Raw genomic sequence first — 20,179 nt, forward strand, 5'->3', positions numbered from 1 at the left:
CATAAGGCTGGAGGTGGCGATGTTCACAGTTCAGTCGTTGACGAAGTTTATCGACTGAGATTGAACAAAATGAGCACTCAGGGTCAGGGGGAGAAACGATATGACCCAAGAGACACGACTCTGAAGTTTGTCAACAGGCCAGATGATCTGGACCCAATGCGTAAGTAGCTTTCCAAAGAAATAGATATTCAATCAATTTATTTGATTTAGCCATTTCCTTAATTAAAGTATGTTAACATAACAGTTCATTCAAGAAAACGTTCTTTATCTCGCTAAAGCAACGTAGAATTAAACAATATTAGGCTACATCTCACAAAGTTAATGTAAGTTATGCAAGCAGTTTATAATAAATTCTTCTTCTAAACTAATTAAAACAAGTAACTATATAATCTGTACAGGAAAACTTGCTTTCTCATGTCAAATCAACAATTGCACATTATTTTCACTCACATTTCCTGGTTAAGGTTACTTAACTATAGCCTATTCATACCAATTGCCTTTTTAAGTTCTGCTCACGTTTTTAATCGGGCCTGACCGAACATATCAGTCAACCGATAAATTGTCGGATATGAACACTTCACGTAACTATCAGTATGGGATAAATTAGTCTGGTATGCTAGTTAGTCTCTAAATATTTTAATAGACTGTTGTACTGGCCGCACTAGTGCTGCTCTTTACCAACAGAGTGTGCTGTTTGTTTAACAGCTGGATGGAACATGATGCGCATGCGCATTAGCTTGCCAAGTGTCAGGTCTAGCTGAAGTCAATAAACTGACACACCTTTGACTGAGGGTTGCCTTTTAACTGTTGTTTTAGCCTCTTCTTCTGTTAATGTGCAAATTAAAACCATATGGAGCATGTAGATACAGTATAGTGTTAAATTCTTTTATCCTTGTTAATAGTTTATAAGTCCCATATTAAATCAAGACGAAATTTCCAGAACTATTTGCACTGTGCATTAATATAATCCGACACTAGAGGCCATGACCTCTATATCATAATTCATATCACTCTGTTGAGTTGAATCATAGGCATACTCATAGCTCATTAAATTTAATATAATTGTCACAACTTTTCATTAACTCATTATGTTATATAAAAGTAAATTAAAGAATGAAGCTATATGACTTATTTTCCTTATTTTCTTTTTAACAGGAATTGCAAGCATTCCATTTTATTCTCTTGATATGCTTTTAACAAGATATCTTTTTGATTTCTATAAGGATGGCAGTCTTTCCCACTTGTTGAATGTGAATCATTTGTTGGTAACTGATGCTGTTGTTGTTCTCTTCAGCCCCAGAGGAGGGAGATCGGTGTCTCCGGGCGGAGATGTCCTGCGGTCACGCTGTCACTCCTGAGTCTCTTACTGGGTGGTGCCGCAGCCTGCTGGATCAAGTATACTTTTAATCATGTTATTCACTGAGCTTAAGTTTATTTCACTTCAGACTTAGTTTAGCAGTATAAGTTTACAAACTTTGATGAACAATGTTATTCTTCTTGTTTAAAAGGCTTTTTGATGACTTATTTAACTAAAATGTGTCATGTGTTGATGCATATGCTTGGCAATGTCACACCAAATTTCCCTATTACGCCATAATTTTTGTGCACAAGTTTTTTTAGTTTATTTAATTCCTTACATATAGGTAGGTATCTTTATCCTGTTGTAGCCAATCAATTATTTTAATCAAATTGGCTGAATGCAAATGTAAAACATTATCTATAGCAGGGGTTCTTTCATGAAAAAAACAAAGGATGACAGAGTGCAGGACTAAACTAAAAATATTTATTAAAGGACTACACTGAAGGCAAAACAAAAAATTATTTTTTTAGCTAAAGGGAAAAAAATGGCAGTCACAAGGAAGCACAAAGCGGCTGACATAGGACAATGAACTGAACGGGTGTATTCATATTTTGCTTTGGAAGGTTCCTAAATGAAAAACTAAAAGCTAAGGAAAGGTGCGTCAATACTTGTTTTATTAGTATAGAAAACACTGGACCATCTTTTGCGAAAGGAGTTGAGAAATTGCTGCCCCACAAGTCCTTGAGGCTGCAACATTAAAAGTGACTTGCGCATCCGATAATCTAACCAATAAGATCATGTTTAGCTAGTCAAAGCCTTAAGAACATGAACTATAGCAAGTTAAGAGGTGAAACTATGCTGCCAGAAATGGTTCAAATGTCTGAAACCTGCATAAACTTATTTAAAAAGTTTACATTATTTTTAAACTATGAGAAAATATACCTCCCATTTTCAGGGTATATACAAAGCTGAGTCGTTTAAAGTTTTTACTGGTCATTTGTGATGATTGTTCACAAACAATGTATGACATTAAATGATTTTCAATCAGACTGAAGAAATTGTGCACATGTAAACGTAGCAAGTGAGTCATGACAAGAGACATGTTTGAACACACCTTCAGCCTGTGATGGAGGTGCTATACCTGAAGTCGCACCGAGCCAAGAAAAATGCCTCTCTGCCTCATGTTACTCCGGTATGGGGAAATCATTCACAGCAGACCTACATTTTTTACTCAGTAACAGATGTAGTTTAAAATGTAGTGAATTACAAGATTTAACTGAAAACATACCTAAGTAAAAGTACATATTTTAAAAACAACTTAAAATATAGTAAGTACATCAAAAAACTACTCAATTACAGTAACGTGAGTAAATGTAATTTGTTACTTTACACCTCTGAATACAAGGGGCAATCAAACACAGGTAAGACAAACGACACAGGTGAAGACAATGAAAGCAATCAAACTGCAGGGAAACAGACACATGAATAAACACTGGTAACAAAAACTACAATTTAAAACAGAAATTAAACATTTAATGTTGCACTTTTTAAAGTTGTACTTTTGGTAGAAAAATGTGAAAGTTTGTTAAGTGCACAGATTCTGTGGTTTTTGTTTCTAACTCTATAGACAAACTATCCTCAGAGGAAAAATTGGAAAAATTGCTTTAACACTGTTTGAAGATGAAATTCTGGTGGGATTTTTAGCACACTGCCTTCATAAATACACTGTCAATTTTAGTTTATGTTTAATTGTAGGACTACATGGTGGTTAAAAAATAACTCCAATGAAAAACATGTTTCGGTTGATGCTAAGTGGCCAAAATTATAAATGGCAAACCACACTACTACTATTGTTAATATTATTTTTATCATTATTATATCCTGTTTTGGGCACACTACTCCTCCCACGACAAAAGTGACAAAAATTTGCCCAAAATTTGACCCATTCAAAGCAGATGGCAAAATTTGAAATCCTGCCAAAAACTTCAGTTTTGCAAACATATTTGTAAATCGCCATCCTGAAGTCATTTTTGCTCGCATATACAAACAAAATACATCAAAAGAAAGCTCTGAGTGTCCTCTCACTCATAAAGTAAAAAATAAAGAAATAAAATATTTCAGTCTCCCAGACGAGGCATTTGTTTGACTGTCACGCACCACATACACACCCATTGTCCTCTCACTCTAACACATGTCCAGAATTTCAGTTTACTGATAAGTCTGAATGTTAGATAAGTATAAAATACATCAAAACGAGCGCCTGTTTGTGCTGTCGCTCACAGTCCAAACGGACCAGTGATACCATTTTTAGTTTTCAAGATATTTGAGGTTTTGCGAGCAGTGTGTTCAAATACATTGATAAAATGCTCTGGCAGATCAAAGCTGAACGTCAACCAATCAGTGAGCAGCAGGTGTTCAGAGTTAGAGTGATGACATTATTGTTTGAGTGGGACAGAGTTCTGTCTTAGCTGTTTGCTGACTACAGTTAAACACTCCTACTGCAGTATAACACACAAACGCACACCCTCACAATTTCAGCAGGAATTGTCTAGTTTGGATATGTTGTCCTTTGGTGTACTTAAGTGACAGTTGTCTTTGAACCCCCATAATATGATCTGTCCTTTGCTTTCAGGGCCAGTACAAATTCAAATGCCCTGCTTTGAAGAATGGTACTCTCTTTAAGTGTGATGCACCATGGCCTTATCAAGAGGTGCGCCGGCTGGCCGTGCTAACACCTAAAGAGATGAAGCACTTTGAAGAGAACATTGCCAGGATGGCTGCAACAGAATACTGTGACTTCAAATCTGTGAGTGGACCTTTACAATAATTACAGTAAATTAAAGTAATTAATTCAAAATGAATTGCTTGTTCAAAGATCAAGCAGTGAGGCATTTTTTTGCCCAGCTTAGTCCAATGACTGGAAACAAGGGGAAACACCTCGCCTGGCTGTGTTTAAAAGGGCCAAAGGGCCCCTTTAAACCTGCGGCTAGGTAGCAGGGCTGGCTTTTAATATTATAATAAAATGATAATAAATATATTATTTAACAATGAATGCATCGTCACATTGTGGATTGATAAAGTGTGGTGGAGTGGTGCCAGAATTACACTAAAAATTTCAACGTATCTAAGAGCCATAGCCCCTCTATTTTTGCACTGTTAAACTCACAGTCTGTGGTTAACAAATACTTTATTCTTTATGACCTGATTACTACTCACAACCTTGATTTCCTTTTCTTTAGTGAGACTTGACTTAAACCAGGGATGTGCTGCCCTCTAGTTGTGCTCTGCCCACCTGGTTTCACTTATCTTAACAAGCTGAGATCCACTGGCCATGGTGGTGGCATTGCAGCTGTTTTTAAGGATAACTTCTCTTGTGCCCCACTCAGTTTTGGCTCCTGAAAGAGTTTTGAATTACTCCTATTTAAAATTGTGTGTGACAACCCCATTTGCTGTGCTATTATTAATCGATCTCCCAATGCAAATATGGGCTTTATCAGTGAATTTGCAGAGCTAATGACGTCCCTTGTGCTTACATTTGACAGAGCTATTGTTGGAGATTTTAACATTATTGACAAGCCCTCCAACTCTTTCAATCTTGTGCAGCTTGTCTCTGGTCCAACACACAATCATGGACACACTCTTGGCCTTGTTTTTACACTTGGTATGACCCTCAACTCATTGAACAAGTTTGATTTTGTTTATGACCACAAAGGTATTCTCTTTGATGTTCCATCATTCATACAAAAACCCAGGAACTTACATTTAGCTCCCACATATTTTCTTTTCAATCTATACCCAAATTCTATCTATTTCTCCAGTATGACCATTAACATTCCTTTCCCCCTAAAAATTGATGACTTAACCGGTTAAACATTTTGTGCACATCTACCCTTGCTTGCTCAGCTCTGCTAACTTAATAATAATAGTAATAATGATGATACATTTTATTTGTAGAGTGCTTTACATTTGTGAATCTCAAAGTGCTACAGAGTTTAAAAGAGTAAAAAAGTAAAAAAAGTACTTCAAGAACTGTCTTGCCTGTAAACACTACTCTATCGTTGAGTGTATCAGACAACACAGAAGTAAATTTAGAAAGGTTGAAAGCTTATGGAAAAAATCTAAACTCGAAGTACACCACCTCCACATGAAACAGTTATTACTAAATTTAAACAAAATGATCAAACGTGATTAGTAGCATTCTGTTACTCTTCGTCCATCTTCTCAGGATCCTAAACAATTTCCTACTTTCTTTAAAGACAAGATTGATGGTCGGAGGTCAAAATTTACCCTGACGGTCATTCCCCCTTCCCCATTTTGCTGCCCTGTTCAACTGTCTGAATTTGACCCAATTTCTCTCCAGACCCTCTCCAGCACAGTAGCACACATGCGCCCGTCCTCCAGTCCATGTGACACAATTCCTACAAAATTCCTAAAAGCTGTCCTTCCCTTGGTATAGGCCCCACTCTGTTGTCTATCATAAATCACTTATCTTTGGCTCTGTACCCAATTATTTTAAAATGGCCTAAATTCACCCACTTCTTAAGAAACCTTCTCTCGACCCTGCTCTTGTTGAAAAGTACAACCCAATATCAAAACTTCCATTCCTCTCCAAAATCCTTGAAAAACGTATGTTTACGTAGGTAAACACGGTTTTATGAATGGAAGTGAACCTGTAACACTGTGACTATCTACCTCGGATCAGGAGCATTATACCAAATTAATCACACCTGTGGGTGCGACGTCACCCGCCGGACATTATATGTATGACGCGCACCCACACACTCTTCCTCTTTCTATTCGACTAGGAGCAAGGACAATGCCAACTGCCCGCATCGAGTGACATGGGATGGTTACAGGTTCACTTCCATTCATAAAACCGTGTTTACCTACGTAAACATACGTTTTATTTCATTCCAGTGAACCTGTAACACTGTGACAACACAATACCAAATAAGTCACGAGGAGAGTAGATAGTAGGCATAACCCACTGGTTAAGGCCATACAGAGGTGGAGTCCACCACATGTAGGAAACCAACAGAACACACTCATGTAGTTGAATTTAAGCAATTTTATTGTAACAAATGAAAATGATTGCATACACCAAATACCCTTGGGGGCAAGGGCCACTGGGGGAAAAAAGAAAAGAAAGGAATGCCACTCCAGGGCATGTATCCTTACTGCGCCCATTGCAAAACAGGACTTTTAACAAAAAATACTGCCCAGGCAGGGAAACTCAACCCTCTGCTGCCACCCCAAGGACAGATGAGGGAACAATGGACGAAGCCAGGTTCAATCTGTAGAACTTGGCAAAGGTTGAGGAGGATGCCCAGCCAGCAGCAGTGCACACCTCCTCCAAAGGTGCACCACGGAAAACCGCCCAGGAGGTGGCCATCCCCCTTGTCGAGTGTGCTGAGAGCCTAGAGGGAGGGGCCACTCCAGCCTGCACATAAGCCATTGTGATCAAATCAACAATCCAATGCGCCAGACGCTGCCTAGAGACTGGCCTGCCCAGTGTAGTATCCCCGTATGACACAAAAAGTAAATCAGATTTACGAAGAGAACTCGTTTGGTCAACATATACTCAACAAAAATATAAACGCAACACTTTTGTTTTTGCTCCCATTTGTCATGAGATGGACTCAAAGATCTAAAATTCATTCCAGATACACAATATTACCATTTCTCTCAAACATTGTTCATAAATCTGTCTAAATGTGTGATAGTGAGCACTTTTGCTTTGCTGAGACAATCCATCCCACCTCACAGGTGTGCCACATCAAGATGCTCATCAGACACCATGATTAGTGCACAGGTGTACCTTATACTGCCCACAATAAAAGGCCACTCTGAAATGTGCAGTTTTGTCTCACAGCAAAATGCCACAGATGGCGCAAGCATTGAGGGAGCGTGCAATTGGCATGCTGACAGCAGGAATGTCAACCAGATCTGTTGCTCGGGCATTGAATGTTCATTTCTCCACCATAAGCCGTCTCCAAAGGCGTTTCAGAGAATATGGCAGTACATCCAACCGGCCTCACAACCGCAGACCACGTGTAACCACACCAGCCCAGGACCTCCACATCCAGCAGGTTCACCTCCAAGATCGTCTGAGACCAGCTACTCAGACAGCTGCTGAAACAATTGGTTTGCATAACCAAAGAATTTCTGCACAAACTGTCAGAAACCGTCTCAGGGAAGCTCAACTGCATGCTCGTCGTCCTCATCGGGGTCTTAACCTGACTCCAGATCGTCGCCGTAACAGACTTGAGTGGGCAAATGCTCACATTCGATGGCGTCTGGCACGTTGGAGAGGTGTTCTCTTCACGGATGAATCTCGGTTTACATTGTTCAGGGCAGATGGCAGACAGCGTGTGTGGCGTCGTGTGGGTGAGCGCTTTGCTGATGTCAATGTTGTGGATCGAGTGGCCCATGGTGGTGGTGGGGTTATGGTATGGGCAGGCATCTGTTATGGACGAAGAACACAGGTGCATTTTATTGATGGCATTTTGAATGCACAGAGATACCGTGATGAGATCCTGAGGCCCATTGTTGTGCCATACATCCATGAACATCACCTCATGTTTCAGCAAGATAATGCACGGCCCCATGTTGCAAGGATCTGTACACAATTCTTGGAAGCTGAAAATGTCCCAGTTCTTGCATGGCCAGCATACTCACCGGACATGTCACCCATTGAGCATGTTTGGGATGTGCTTGACCGGCGTATACGACAGCGCGTACCAGTTCCCACTAATATCCAGCAACTTCGCACAGCCATTGAAGAGGAGTGGACCAACATTCCACAGGCCACAATTGACAATCTGATAAACTCTATGCGAAGAAGATGTGTTGCACTGCATGAGGCAAATGGTGGTCACACCAGATACTGACTGGTTCTGAGTCCCCAGACCCTCAATAAAGCAAAAACTGCACATTTCAGGGTGGCCTTTTATTGTGGACAGTCTAAGGTACACCTATGCACTAATCATGGTGTCTGATGAGCATCTTGATGTGGCACACCTGTGAGGTGGGATGGATTGTCTCAGCAAAGCAAAAGTGCTCACTATCACACATTTAGACAGATTTATGAACAATGTTTGAGAGAAATGGTAATATTGTGTATCTGGAATGAATTTTAGATCTTTGAGTCCATCTCATGACAAATGGGAGCAAAAACAAAAGTGTTGCGTTTATATTTTTGTTGAGTGTAGTATCGGAGGGCCCTCACCGGGCACAGGTTGTAAAGCCTTGTCTCCTCTGCAGAGATATGTGGAGGAGGACAGAAAGCCTCCAGGACTAGGGGCTTGGCAACAAAGCTCCTAGCCATAACTTTAGGCTGAAAAGCAGGGTTTGGGAGAAGGCGGACTGACCTGTCCCCCTCTCCAAATTGAAGACACGCTCCATCCACCGATAGAGCACTCAACTCACCCACTCTCTTGGCTGAAACAATGGCCAAGAGAAATGCAGTCTTCAAACTAAGATAGCGAAGGTCCAGACTGGACAGCGGTTCAAAGGGTGGCTGACATAGCGCACTTAGAACAACCTGGAGGTCCCAAGAGGGTAGAAGGAGTTTCCTCGGTGGGCGACTCCTCCTTGCCCCTCGTGGAAACTGTGTAGCTAGGGGGTGTGAACCCAGAGACCAGCCCTCACACCTCTCATGGACTGTAGAAATCGCGGCAAGGTAGCCCCTGATAGTAGATTCTGCTCGGCCCAGGGCCAAGAGGTGTTGGAGGAAGGACAAAATGATTGGCATGCCACACGTCAAAGGATTCGCCCCCTTAACACCACACCAATCCCGAAACACTCTCCACTTACCACTATACAGAAGCTGAGTGGAGGGTGCTCTGGAGGCCAGCAATGTGCCCACCACTTGCCTCTCTAGGCCTAGGGAGAGCAAATGCTGCCGTTCAAGGGCCACACATGAAGCCTCAGTGTTTGTGGCTCTGGGTGCCCTCCAGCATCTCGTAGACCTCGGCCATCCACGGCCGCTGCGGCCAATGAGGTGCCACTAACAGCACCCGAGCACCCAGCGACCTCACTCTCCTGAGGAAAACTGGCAGAAGTGGGAGTGGAGGGAAGGCATACATCCGCACCCGAGGCCATGAGACACTCAGGGCGTCCGTCCCCAGTGGCCCGGGAGGGCCGTACATCGATGACCACAGGGGACAGTGAGCGTTGTCTGCTGTGGCAAAGAGGTCCACCCTGAGCTGGCCAAAGCGAAGCCATATCTGGTTCACTATATGTGGGACTGAAATGCTGTCTGTTCTCAACATGACCTGCCTCCCCTGTATTACAGGGAGAAAGTGTTGCAGAGCCATGTAAACCGCCTCCATCTCGAGGAGGTTCACATGCAACCCCTGTTGCGCAGGGCCCCATTGACCCCAAACCGACCTGCCTTCCCAGACAGCGCCCCAGCCTGATTGGGAGGCGTCGGTAGTTATGGTCACCCTGCAACCCTCCTGTCCCAGGGGAACGCCGTTGCGGACAGCTCGAGCGTGTTTCCACCATGTAAGGACCTTGAGGCCTCCCCGGGTCAGGGCCAGTGTCTTTGACCGGTCCCTGGGCAGACAGACCTTCTGGAGCCCAAACCACAGCTGCAGGGGGCGCATGTGCAAAAGACCCAAGGGCACTACCTGGGCAGCCGCCGCAAAAAGACCCAACAGTTTCTGCCACTGCCTCACCGAGGCCGACTTGCGAAAGATGCAGCTCGCGATGCACTCCCTGATATTTCTCCTTCTTGTCGTAGTCAGGCATGCCCTCATGGCGACTGAGTCCAAGACAAGACCTAGATACTCGATATGAGTTAACACCTCTGTTGTGTGGCTCTGTGCTAGCACCTCTGATGGGGCGGACACCAGCCAGTCGTCCAGGTAGTTGAATACCCGGATGCCCCTCTCTCGCAGAGGAATGAGTGCAGCATCTATACATTTTGTGAACGTGACATTGTACTCGTACGCTGTCCCTCTGAAGGCAAACCTGAGGAACTGCCTGTGGGCTGGAGCGATAGGGACATGGAAATAGGCGTCGCAAAGGTCCACTGTTGTGAACCAGTTGCCTGCCCTGATGGCTTGAAACAAAGCCTTCAGCCTCAGCATCCGAAACGGCAGCACCTTGATGTACCCTGTATCCCTTATCAATCCAAAATGGGGCGGAATCCTCCTGTCCTCTTGGGGACGAGAAAATCGCCTGAATAGAACCCGCTTAGCTTCTCCTCTGTAGACAGAGGTCGGATTGCGCCTTTCTTTAGTAAGGTGGAAATCTCGTTGGCCAGAATGACGGAACGAGACCCGTCTTTTACCACAGTTTCCAAAACCCCTCGAAAGCGAGGTGGGTGGACCCTGAACTGCAGGCGGTACCCAAACTGCAGAGTCCTGATAACCCATGGACACGTGGTACACTGACGCCATGCCTGGAGTTGGGCAACGGTGAAGCCTGGCGTCAGTGATGGCACACCGTCAGGGACGCTGGCGGGGCTTGGCTGGCCCCCGGTCCGAGCGCTCCCGAGAACGGGGCTGAAACCGTGGGCGGCCCCGCCCCGGCATTGGGGGAGGCCCCTGCCTCTCCCTCCCTGAACCCCGTGAAGAGCTCTGTTCTACAAAACGAGGTTGTGAAAAACTCCCACGCCTCTCCATGGCTCTGCGCACCACAGACCCCGACTGTCCTGGGCGCTGAATGGACTGCGTGCGGAGTCTGATTTTCTGTGCTTCATCCAACGCAGCCTCAGCTGCTGGCCCAAACACTTCCCCAGGAGCTATGGCAGCTTCCAATACAGCACCCCGGTCTGCATCTGCTAACCCTGATTGGCTCAACCAGATGTGACGCCGAGCCATGGTCAGCTGTGCCAAGGAGTTACCAAGCACCCTGGCCTGCGAACTAGCACCCTGGATCACCGTATCCACCACCCTTTCCATTTCTGGGAGGTGGTTATCTGGGCTCTTGGACTCCAGATCCCTTATCAAGCCCTCCAGATAGACCAGCAGAAGGGCATTGGTGTTTGCCAGTCTAGATGCCATAGCTACAGACTGGAAAGCCTTCAGCACCAGCCCATCCGTTGTGCGGCACTTACTGTTTGGGTGACGGGCCACCCTGCTACCTGTGGTTGGAGCCCCGGCCAACAGTGCAAAAGTTGGGCCCACCTTGGACACCCCATCCAGGCCGTGCTCTGCAGCCTGGCTCAGGAGGCTAAGGGCTGAGCGGGGTGCTGTAGCCTCCCTCGGATGAGCCCATGACCGCTGTAGATGCTGCACAAAATCCTTGTACACAGGCAGGGGAGCCTGCCTTTGGCTCCTAGGGTCCCTGTCCAGAGCCGAGGCTCTCGGTGGAGAACATGGAGGAGGAAGCCCTGCAGCAGCAGCCCGTGAGAGCAGAGCCTCCACGGAAAAATCACAGGACCTTGGACAGTCCCCGCCCCCCTGGGAGTCAGCCCCCACATCGTCGTCCTCCGCGTAAACTTCAGCCTGCCCAGAGGAACCACAGCCAGAGCTGTTGGTCCTATCAAGGTTGTCTGAAGCAGCAAGGGACACAGCATCAGGATGAGGAGGCCCACATGGAGGAATCTGCTGGGGCAGGTCAAAAAGGCGTTGTTGATTTGCAGCCATGCATTCGATGGTCACATCCTCCAATTGCCTCTGCATGAGGTCAACCCGTGGGTCACAAAGCGAGCTCCGCTCAGTCCACCTCCGCTTCTTGGCCCGCTTCCCACCAGCAAAGGCCTGTGAAGATGGAGGGGGTGGGTCCTGGCCAGAGGGCACACTGGCCTCTGGGCCGCTGTCCCTCTCACCATTCCCCGGAGACCCCTCTTATGGCAGCGCTTCCTTCTGCCCTCCTTCTTAGAATGGAGGGTCTGTGAAGAAAAGCCCATCTGCAGCAATTAAACATGTAAAAGAACATCCAACATGCAATCACACATTTTTTGTTCTATAAAAAATAATCCAAGCATGAAAACATTTGTCAATAAAATGTTTTTTTTTGTTTGTTTTTTTTTTGGTGCTGCCCATGCAGCTGAATATTATACTTGTACAAACCTCAATTCCGGTTACTCTTACGTAACTCCTTAATACACAGAATTCCGGGGCTGCTTGAACGCGCACCCGGAAGCTCGAGCGTTTCTGATACAACGCTGGCGTCCTCACCGGCACACGCTGATAATTAGCCCGGACAAACTCACGAATGACGAGGGGGTGCCAATACACGGCAGCCCGACGATCAGCAGATCGTTAAGTCTTAACACACCGGTATAAAGTCTCACCGACCAGGAGGATAGAAAGAGGAAGAGTGTGTGGGTGTGCGTCATACATATAATGTCCGGCGGGTGACGTCGCACCCACAGGTGTGATTAATTTGGTATAATGCTCCTGATCCGAGGTAGATAGTCACAGTGTTACAGGTTCACTGGAATGAAATAAAACTATTCTGTCCAACTTCTACACTATGTTAAAGCCCATTCCAATCCGGTTTTCGAAATAAACAGCACTGAGACAACACTTTGAAAGTTCACTAATGACATCCTTATGCAGGCAGACAAAGGTTAACACTCCTTCCTGGTCCTTCTAGATCTAACTGCAGCTTTTGATACCATCGATCATGCCATCCTCACAGATTGCATAAGGTTGGCATTTCTGGTACTGCCCTGAGCTGGTTCCGATCTTGTCTGAGCAATAGGTACTTTAGAGTGTGCACCAATAACAAGGTGTTCTCCTCAGCTCCTCCAGGTCCCCCAGGGGTTGTTCCTTGGTTCAATCCTATTCTCGCTATATATGCTGTGTCTGAGTAATCCTACCATTACTATGCTGATGACACGCAGATCTGCTCAACCTAGTAACCTTAATCAACGATCATCTCTTTATAACTGCTTAACTGCCATCTCTGAATGGATGCATCAGAATTTCCTCCATCTCAACCCACTCAAAACTGAAATACTTTTAATTGGACCAGATCATTTCATAACAACAGTAGAACAGTTAATAGGCCCTCTCAAACCTAACATTAAACCAACCGCTAAGAACCCAGGGATCATTTTTGACCAACACCTGACTTTCAACGAAACTAAGCTTGTACAGTCCTGTTTCCTACAATTAAGAAATATCTCAAAAATCAGTACAATGCTCTCCCAATCAGATCTTGAAATATTAATTCACACTTTCATTTTCTTCCGTTTAGACTATTGTAACTCCCTCTATACCTGCCTCAGTCAATCAACATTAAAATACAGCTGCCAGATTATTAACACGAACCAACTATCGTTCTCACATCTCCCCTGTTCTTGCCTCCCTCCATTGGCTTCCAGTATAATTTAGATTCCACTACAAATCCTTTTACAAAGCACTGCATGACCTCGCCCCCAGCTACATTTCAGACCTCCTCGCTCCATTTCCCACACCCCGTCTACAGATCTTCTAATCTTGCCCTTCTTTCCCACACCCGCTCTAATTTTAAAACAAAAAGATGATCGTGCCTTTGCTGTTGTAGCCCCTACTCTCAGGAATAAATTCCCACAAACCCTCAGATCAGCTGAATCTCTGGACATTTTCAAGAAATATCTAAAAACTCATCTGTACAGATGCCTGCCTGCCTTCATATAATCAATTACCCCTCCTTATATGTTCTTATTTGCACGTTTTTTAATTATTTAACTTTGTGTATGTTTTCTTGTTTTTACTTTTTGCATTTGTAAAGCACGTTTTAACAAATTTTTTAAAGATTTAAAGTGCTTTATAAATAAACACTTACTTAATTACTTACAATAAATTAGGGATATTTTTATTTACATTAGTGCTTTTAATGAAATAAGTTATAGTTCCCTTTGAAATTACTATTAATCAATGAGAAGAAGCACCATTTTCATTAGGGCAATATTTATTACCCCAAAGTTCAGACAAAAACAAAGATAGCCCCAAATAACCAAAAGTCAGTAGCGGGTGTTAGATTTGCCGCAATGACAGCTTGACAGCGACGTCTCATGCTCCTAACTAGCCTCATGATGTTGTTCTGAGGCAATGTGTTCCACTCCTCCACAAGTGCTACACACAGTTTGGCCAGGTCAAGTGGGGGTGGGGTACGAGCATCCAGTCGCTGCTTCAGCTGGTGCCAGACCTGCTCTATGGGCTTCAGGTCAGGGGACATGTCGAGCTGTGACAGTTCTGGCACGATGTGGTGGAGCATTATCATCCATGAACAGAAAGTTGGGGCTGTGTTGGCAAGATTGGCGGATGATGATGGGTTCTATGGTGTCTCTGAGGTAATAATGTGCAGTGACTGAACCATCTACAATCACTAAATCTGACTGGTGATACCTGCCCAGACTGTTGCACCTCCTCCACCAAAGCGAACCGTGGGGACCATGTTGACCTCGGTGTATCGCTCAACATGCCTTCTCCAGCAACGCTGACGACCATCACTTCTGTGCAAGGTGGACGGACACTCATCAGTGAACAGGACGGTAGACCACTGCTGCATTGTCCAGGTCACATGGTTTTGTGCCCACTGCAAACTGTCACAACTTGATGTCAGTGGAGTCAACGATTGTCTGGCATTCAAGCATAAGCGGTGGAGTCGGTTGCGAATGGTTTTTCTGGAAACCCTCGTACCCCTCACTTCTCATAATCAGCTGATCTAAATCTAAATTAAAATTCCCCTTCTGAAACCATAATCTGTTTTATTAGCCAGGTGTGTTAACAAATTTGGCTTTGGTTTTTCCCTCCTCACAATAGATTAACATTTAATACAGGGCTAGCTCCAAGTCAGTTTTAATGTTTGTCACATCCTCTCTTGCAGTGTCCTGGGTGTAAGACCTATTTGGAGAGAGAGGAGATGGATAACCTCTGTGTGCAGTGCACAGTCTGCACAGCTGACAAAAGGGAAGTTTATCAGTTCTGCTGGCAGTGTCTGAAGCTGTGGAAGGGTCCAGCTCCACGCTCCGACCGCTGTGACAACGACTGCTGTGTCAACCTCAACCTTAAGCTTCTGAAGAATTGCAAGACCGCAGTGCTCGATCAGGTGGAGGGGGTTGACGAGTGTCCCTCCATCCGGGCCTGTCCCACCTGTGGTATGATGGTGGAGCATGACAAAACGGGCTGTAAGAACATCATCTGTCCTCGCTGCCTCATTGAATTCTGCTTCGTGTGTCTAAAGCTCACTCCTGAGTGTCTGAAGACCAGCACTCACTTCGTGTCTTGCAGCGATGGTGTGGCTCCTAGACAGACCTCCATACCGACATGGGATAGAAATTAATCTTGAAATTGGAACAGGCATTCTTCCTCTTGATTTAGCTTACAGGCATCCTATGTCACTGTAACGTGCTCTTCTTCTTGGTTTTTATTGATACTGCCGTTGCTGTATTACCTTATAATGTTCTTAATATTGCTATTAATGTTTGAATTTTAAAATTGATCTTTGCTAAATAATGTTGTTTAAAACTATATGAATTAATAAAAATGATCATTAATGCCCAGAAAAAGCCCTTGATTTGTATTCAACATTCCAGAGGTGAGAGCACTCTCTGGAGGTCAATCCCAAAATCACAATCAATGATTAATGAAAATACAGGTGACAATTCTTATGACTAAACATGTAGTCAGCTTATTTAAATATACACATTTTTACACAACAATTAACAATTGAATTGTCCAACAATTGATTATTTTAATTAACCATGATGACACATTTTAGGTCCATGTACGGGTATCTTCGGACAATCTGTAATTCCATCGTGAAACAATACAAATCAACTGTACTTCTTTCATTTATTTCCAAACGAAAAAGAAGAGAAAATTATTGGCCCCCTTCTTGTTTAGTGTTTCTTTTTGTAATATGATTTTCCTTTCTGTAAAGTGTATCAAAAACAATGAGTGGTTATTGTATTTTTGTTTTACAATAATACTTAAAGAAAACTGGCATACAGCTTCATATTTAACTGTAATAATTCTTATAAATACACATTATATATAAATAACTACTGTAACTACACAAACAAGCCGCTGCAGATGGCCCAGGGACAGCAGGGGATGGTTTTCAATGTTTTAAAATTGCATCTGGAGAAAGAAGATTAGCATTTGTGAAACAACAGGCATTTTATATTTTAGTGTGAACACAAAATATTTTCTCTTCAGAGCAGTACAGAAGCCTCAGTGTAGTTTTTTGTGAGCCAACCTGTTAGTGCCATTTTCTATTTTTTGCAATTTGAATTCATATTTAGATTGTTATTTTAATTCACATTTAGTGGTTTATCTAGGAGAGGAGTGCACGCGAACCAATAGGTGGAGCTCTGGCGCGTCATGTGGAGTCAAATTCTGTATAATATGTTGGCCTGTTTTCTGGCTGTGTTGAAATAAAGATGGGGTGAACACTGTTTTCTACCATCGCTGTTCTACTGATTCTTTGAAGGATATTTAGCCACTACACAAACAGACCTGCAGCATGCATACATACAGTATCTATGAGGACTTCTAGCATAATATTCATCTCTTAGACAGACATACTTTAAAGGAAAGAACTTAAAACTATTTATTACAAAAGGTGATGGAAAATAACATTTGGTGAAAGGTAAGTACATAAAGATGTCAATAAATATAGAAGTAGGTTTTGTGTCCCAAACACAAAAACTACTGTTATTTTCTTAACCTGAATCATCTTTACCTAATTAAAGGACAGTGGAAATGTTAACTCGAGTTATTGAAAATTAGGAAACACGGACATTACTATCGTCCATCCATAACAAGCTAGCTTAACAACAACAGATAAATATCACATCCCCGGGTTAAGTGTTCTGTTCATTTCTGTTTCCCTCATGTGTCATGTGATGTCTCACCTGTGTCTTGTTAACTCCACCCCCTGTTCAGTATTTAATGTCTGCCTCACTCTGTGCCAGTTCATCTTATCTCTTCGTAGTAGCGTTACCAGCATTCTTCTGTTTAGCTTATCTGATCTGACCCAGTGTGTTTTTGACCTCGATTTTCTGCCTGCCGTTTTTGTACTTCTGCCTGGACTGATTTGACTACCGTGTACCGAACCCTGCCTACGAATAAATGGATTGTGAGACTGCCTTTACCCCTGAGTCGTGCGTTTGAGTCTCTTGTCAGGTTGTGATAATAAACTATTGATACAGCAACTCTGTGTCCTTTTCAGGTTGTTCATCCTCTTCTTCTTTTGGAAATAGAGTGGTTGACAATTCTCTCTATCTATTATCAGGCTAAAATAGATACTCATCACCCATGGAATGCAAAATTAAGTCAATTTTATGAGCAAAGATTAGCTTACAGTAGGATAGCAGTAGGCCTAGTTGCTGCTGCTTGTGCTAAAAAAAAACCTAGGCTGACCTCTGCCATTGAAATCTATGTATATAGAGTTTTATTTTAAGTCATTCAAAATGGTCAATACATAGTCTACATTGTATAAGCCTAGTTAAGAACATTAGCAGTAAAAGTCCTGATAACTGCTACAACACTTGAACACATCACTCCGGTCCTGAAAACACTCCATTGGCTCCTATTCTAACTGCTGAGCCTAACACTCCGTCAATGTGTTACTCATACTGTGGCTTTGTTTGTGTCTTCTCAGAGCTCAAGAACAACACAAGTGCATTTCAAAATGTTGATGTTTTTATAAATGTAACTTATTGCTCCACCCATAGGCTGTTTTGTAACACTTGAACTTTTAGGCTATAACAGGGGTCCTCAATAGGCAGCCTGTGGGCCCTCTGTTTGTGGCCCCTGAACTATTGTCGAACTTGTCTCCATGACAACAACGATACACAGTCTGTTACTGTGTCAATCAGTGCTGCAAGTGCAATATTAATGTTCACTTTCATTTTTGGAGCAGATCGCATATTGACATTTTGCTGGCTGTAAAGCCCCCATTTCCACACAGCAGTCCGGTACGGAGCGTTACAGTTTGGTACAGTGTGGTTCGGTAAAGCTGTGTTAGATCAAATGTAATGCTGGTGAGAAGAGGGAAATAGGAAGACATAACAGGCAATGTTAAAATTCTTTAGAATGCAGAGGCTGTGAATGTTCAGTTATATTAATTTAATCATGGTTTTTCTTTGTTAATTATCATTAAAGGAAATACATGCATATTTATTCCCTTTTTAATGATTTTATTTTATTTTTCTGTGATTCGAAACATGTTAACGTGTGGGGGGTGAAAATGATCTTTACCCGTATTTTATTGTCTAGTCTCCTAACTGCTGCCTGTCGTGCGTGGCACTTTTTTGTTGTTTTAAATGAAAAGGACATTTTGTTTTGAATAGCACAGCATTATTGCAAGTTGCCTGACCAACCTCAATAAATGGCCCTTTGAGCCATTAAAAAAACATCTTTGTGGCCCTTTTGGATTTGTAGCATCCAGTCAATATAAAGAAGACCAGAACTGGTGATAAATGCTTTTATTGTCCGTCCTTGTCATTCATCAACGTAAGAGCTGAGCAAAAAACAAAAAATTACAAACGTGTTTTAACCGAGCAGCTCATTAATTTCCTTCCTTAACTTTATACAAGTTCATACATTTGCAATAAACATTTATATAACTGAAATATGTTTTACATAATTGTACCAACCTTGTTCCCCAATTGACTGATGCCTAAATTTCAGTTTTCTTCATTGTTTCTGTATTCTTTATCTCCTTGCTCTCCATAAACGTCTTTTTACGTTTCTTGGTTGCCAAAACTACTGTTGTACCGCACTTCCAGTTAAAGGAAGCCTTCAAAATAAAAGCCCCAAAACTCCACCATAGACAAAACCTAAAAGGAGCCAAATTATTGGCCTTTACAGGATTTGTATTTGAGTACCCCTCGGCTATAGCATACTTTAAAAAACTGCCTCCCAACAAGGTTGTACCAATTTACAGATGATCACCTATAGGTGGTGCTCATTTACTTTTAAACGTTTTAGCTTTAGTTTGGAGGTAGAAATCATTCAAAACAGACTCTGGTAGTGATGTCTGCAACATCAATTGCTGTGACGGTTTATGCTCAAAGCTTTGCCAGATTTCTTTGCAATTTCATCAGGAATTGCCTATGCTATGACTAAGTCTTCATTTTGTTAACTAAAGACAAATTTCTCTTTGTAGTTATTGAATAGTATATAATTCCAGTAGCAACCGGCCTGTTTGCTTGTTATCTATAACCAGACTGCTCTCTTTGTTCCATTGTCAGCTAGAAATAATGAAAAGCCTGCAAGCGGTAATGATGTCTTGACTTAACAAGGTCTGAGAAAAAAAATATCCAGACATTGTTTTATATACCTTTTAATGGCTTCTTGTCTGTACAGAATCATAATGATTCAAACAAATGCTTTATTCAATGTGCATGTACATAGCCACTGCCACCTTCACAGTATAATGATCATCTTTTTTTTCTGGATTGATTTGTGAAAATCTGTCTGCAGAGTTGTTCAAGAAAAAAGCTTTTCACAACCTTTGGATGAGACCATTTCCCTGCAGCTTTTGTATTTATACAGTGTATTTATATTATACATTGTTCATAGTTCAGTGCACTCTATTGGTAAAAAGGAAATGAGAAAATGTTTGTAAGGCTAGTTAGCCAATTACATAGAATCAAATAACATAGTTTCAACAGGGTAGGGTCAAAGAGAAGAGACATCTGATGCAGCTATAGACATTTTACATGTAATGGCATAAAGGAGGGATTATTCAGAATGTCTTTAAACTAATGTCTGTTCTCTTGATGTGAGTTTGGGCTTCTGCAGAGGGGCAGATCTGCCAAAGTGTCCCTCCTGCAGATTTGCGTTTACCCAACTGCACAAACCTGAAAAAAGAAGGAAACAGGATTAAGTAGATGCAGCATTTAGCTCTTGGTAATTAGTTTTGCTTTTAAAGCCAATTTACAGTAAACACCTCTAACGTTGTTATTTTATTTTTTACATA

General features: G+C 42.7%; 1 protein-coding gene across 1 annotated transcript; it reads left to right on the forward strand.

Annotated features, from left to right (window-relative positions):
- Position 1: 1 nt before the first annotated feature.
- LOC306826138 (E3 ubiquitin-protein ligase RNF19B) lies at positions 2-15,755 on the forward strand. Its single transcript, XM_079347271.1, has 4 exons — positions 2-160; positions 1,295-1,395; positions 3,933-4,106; positions 15,074-15,755. The coding sequence occupies exons 1-4, from the start codon at positions 70-72 to the stop codon at positions 15,527-15,529; spliced, it is 822 nt and encodes a 273-aa protein (XP_079203397.1). The 5' UTR covers positions 2-69; the 3' UTR covers positions 15,530-15,755.
- Positions 15,756-20,179: the final 4,424 nt, after the last annotated feature.

This window comes from Symphodus melops (genome assembly GCF_947650265.1).
Source record: "Symphodus melops genome assembly, chromosome: 6".
Lineage (NCBI taxonomy): Eukaryota > Metazoa > Chordata > Actinopteri > Labriformes > Labridae > Symphodus > Symphodus melops.

Bases quoted from the DNA above. Each gene is read 5' to 3' on its own strand.
- LOC306826138 (XM_079347271.1), top strand. From the start codon at position 70: ATGAGCACTCAGGGTCAGGGGGAGAAACGATATGACCCAAGAGACACG. The intron at 161-1,294 runs GTAAGTAGCTTT...TGTTCTCTTCAG, and splicing joins AGATGATCTGGACCCAATGC to CCCCAGAGGAGGGAGATCGG. The intron at 4,107-15,073 runs GTGAGTGGACCT...CCTCTCTTGCAG, and splicing joins AATACTGTGACTTCAAATCT to TGTCCTGGGTGTAAGACCTA.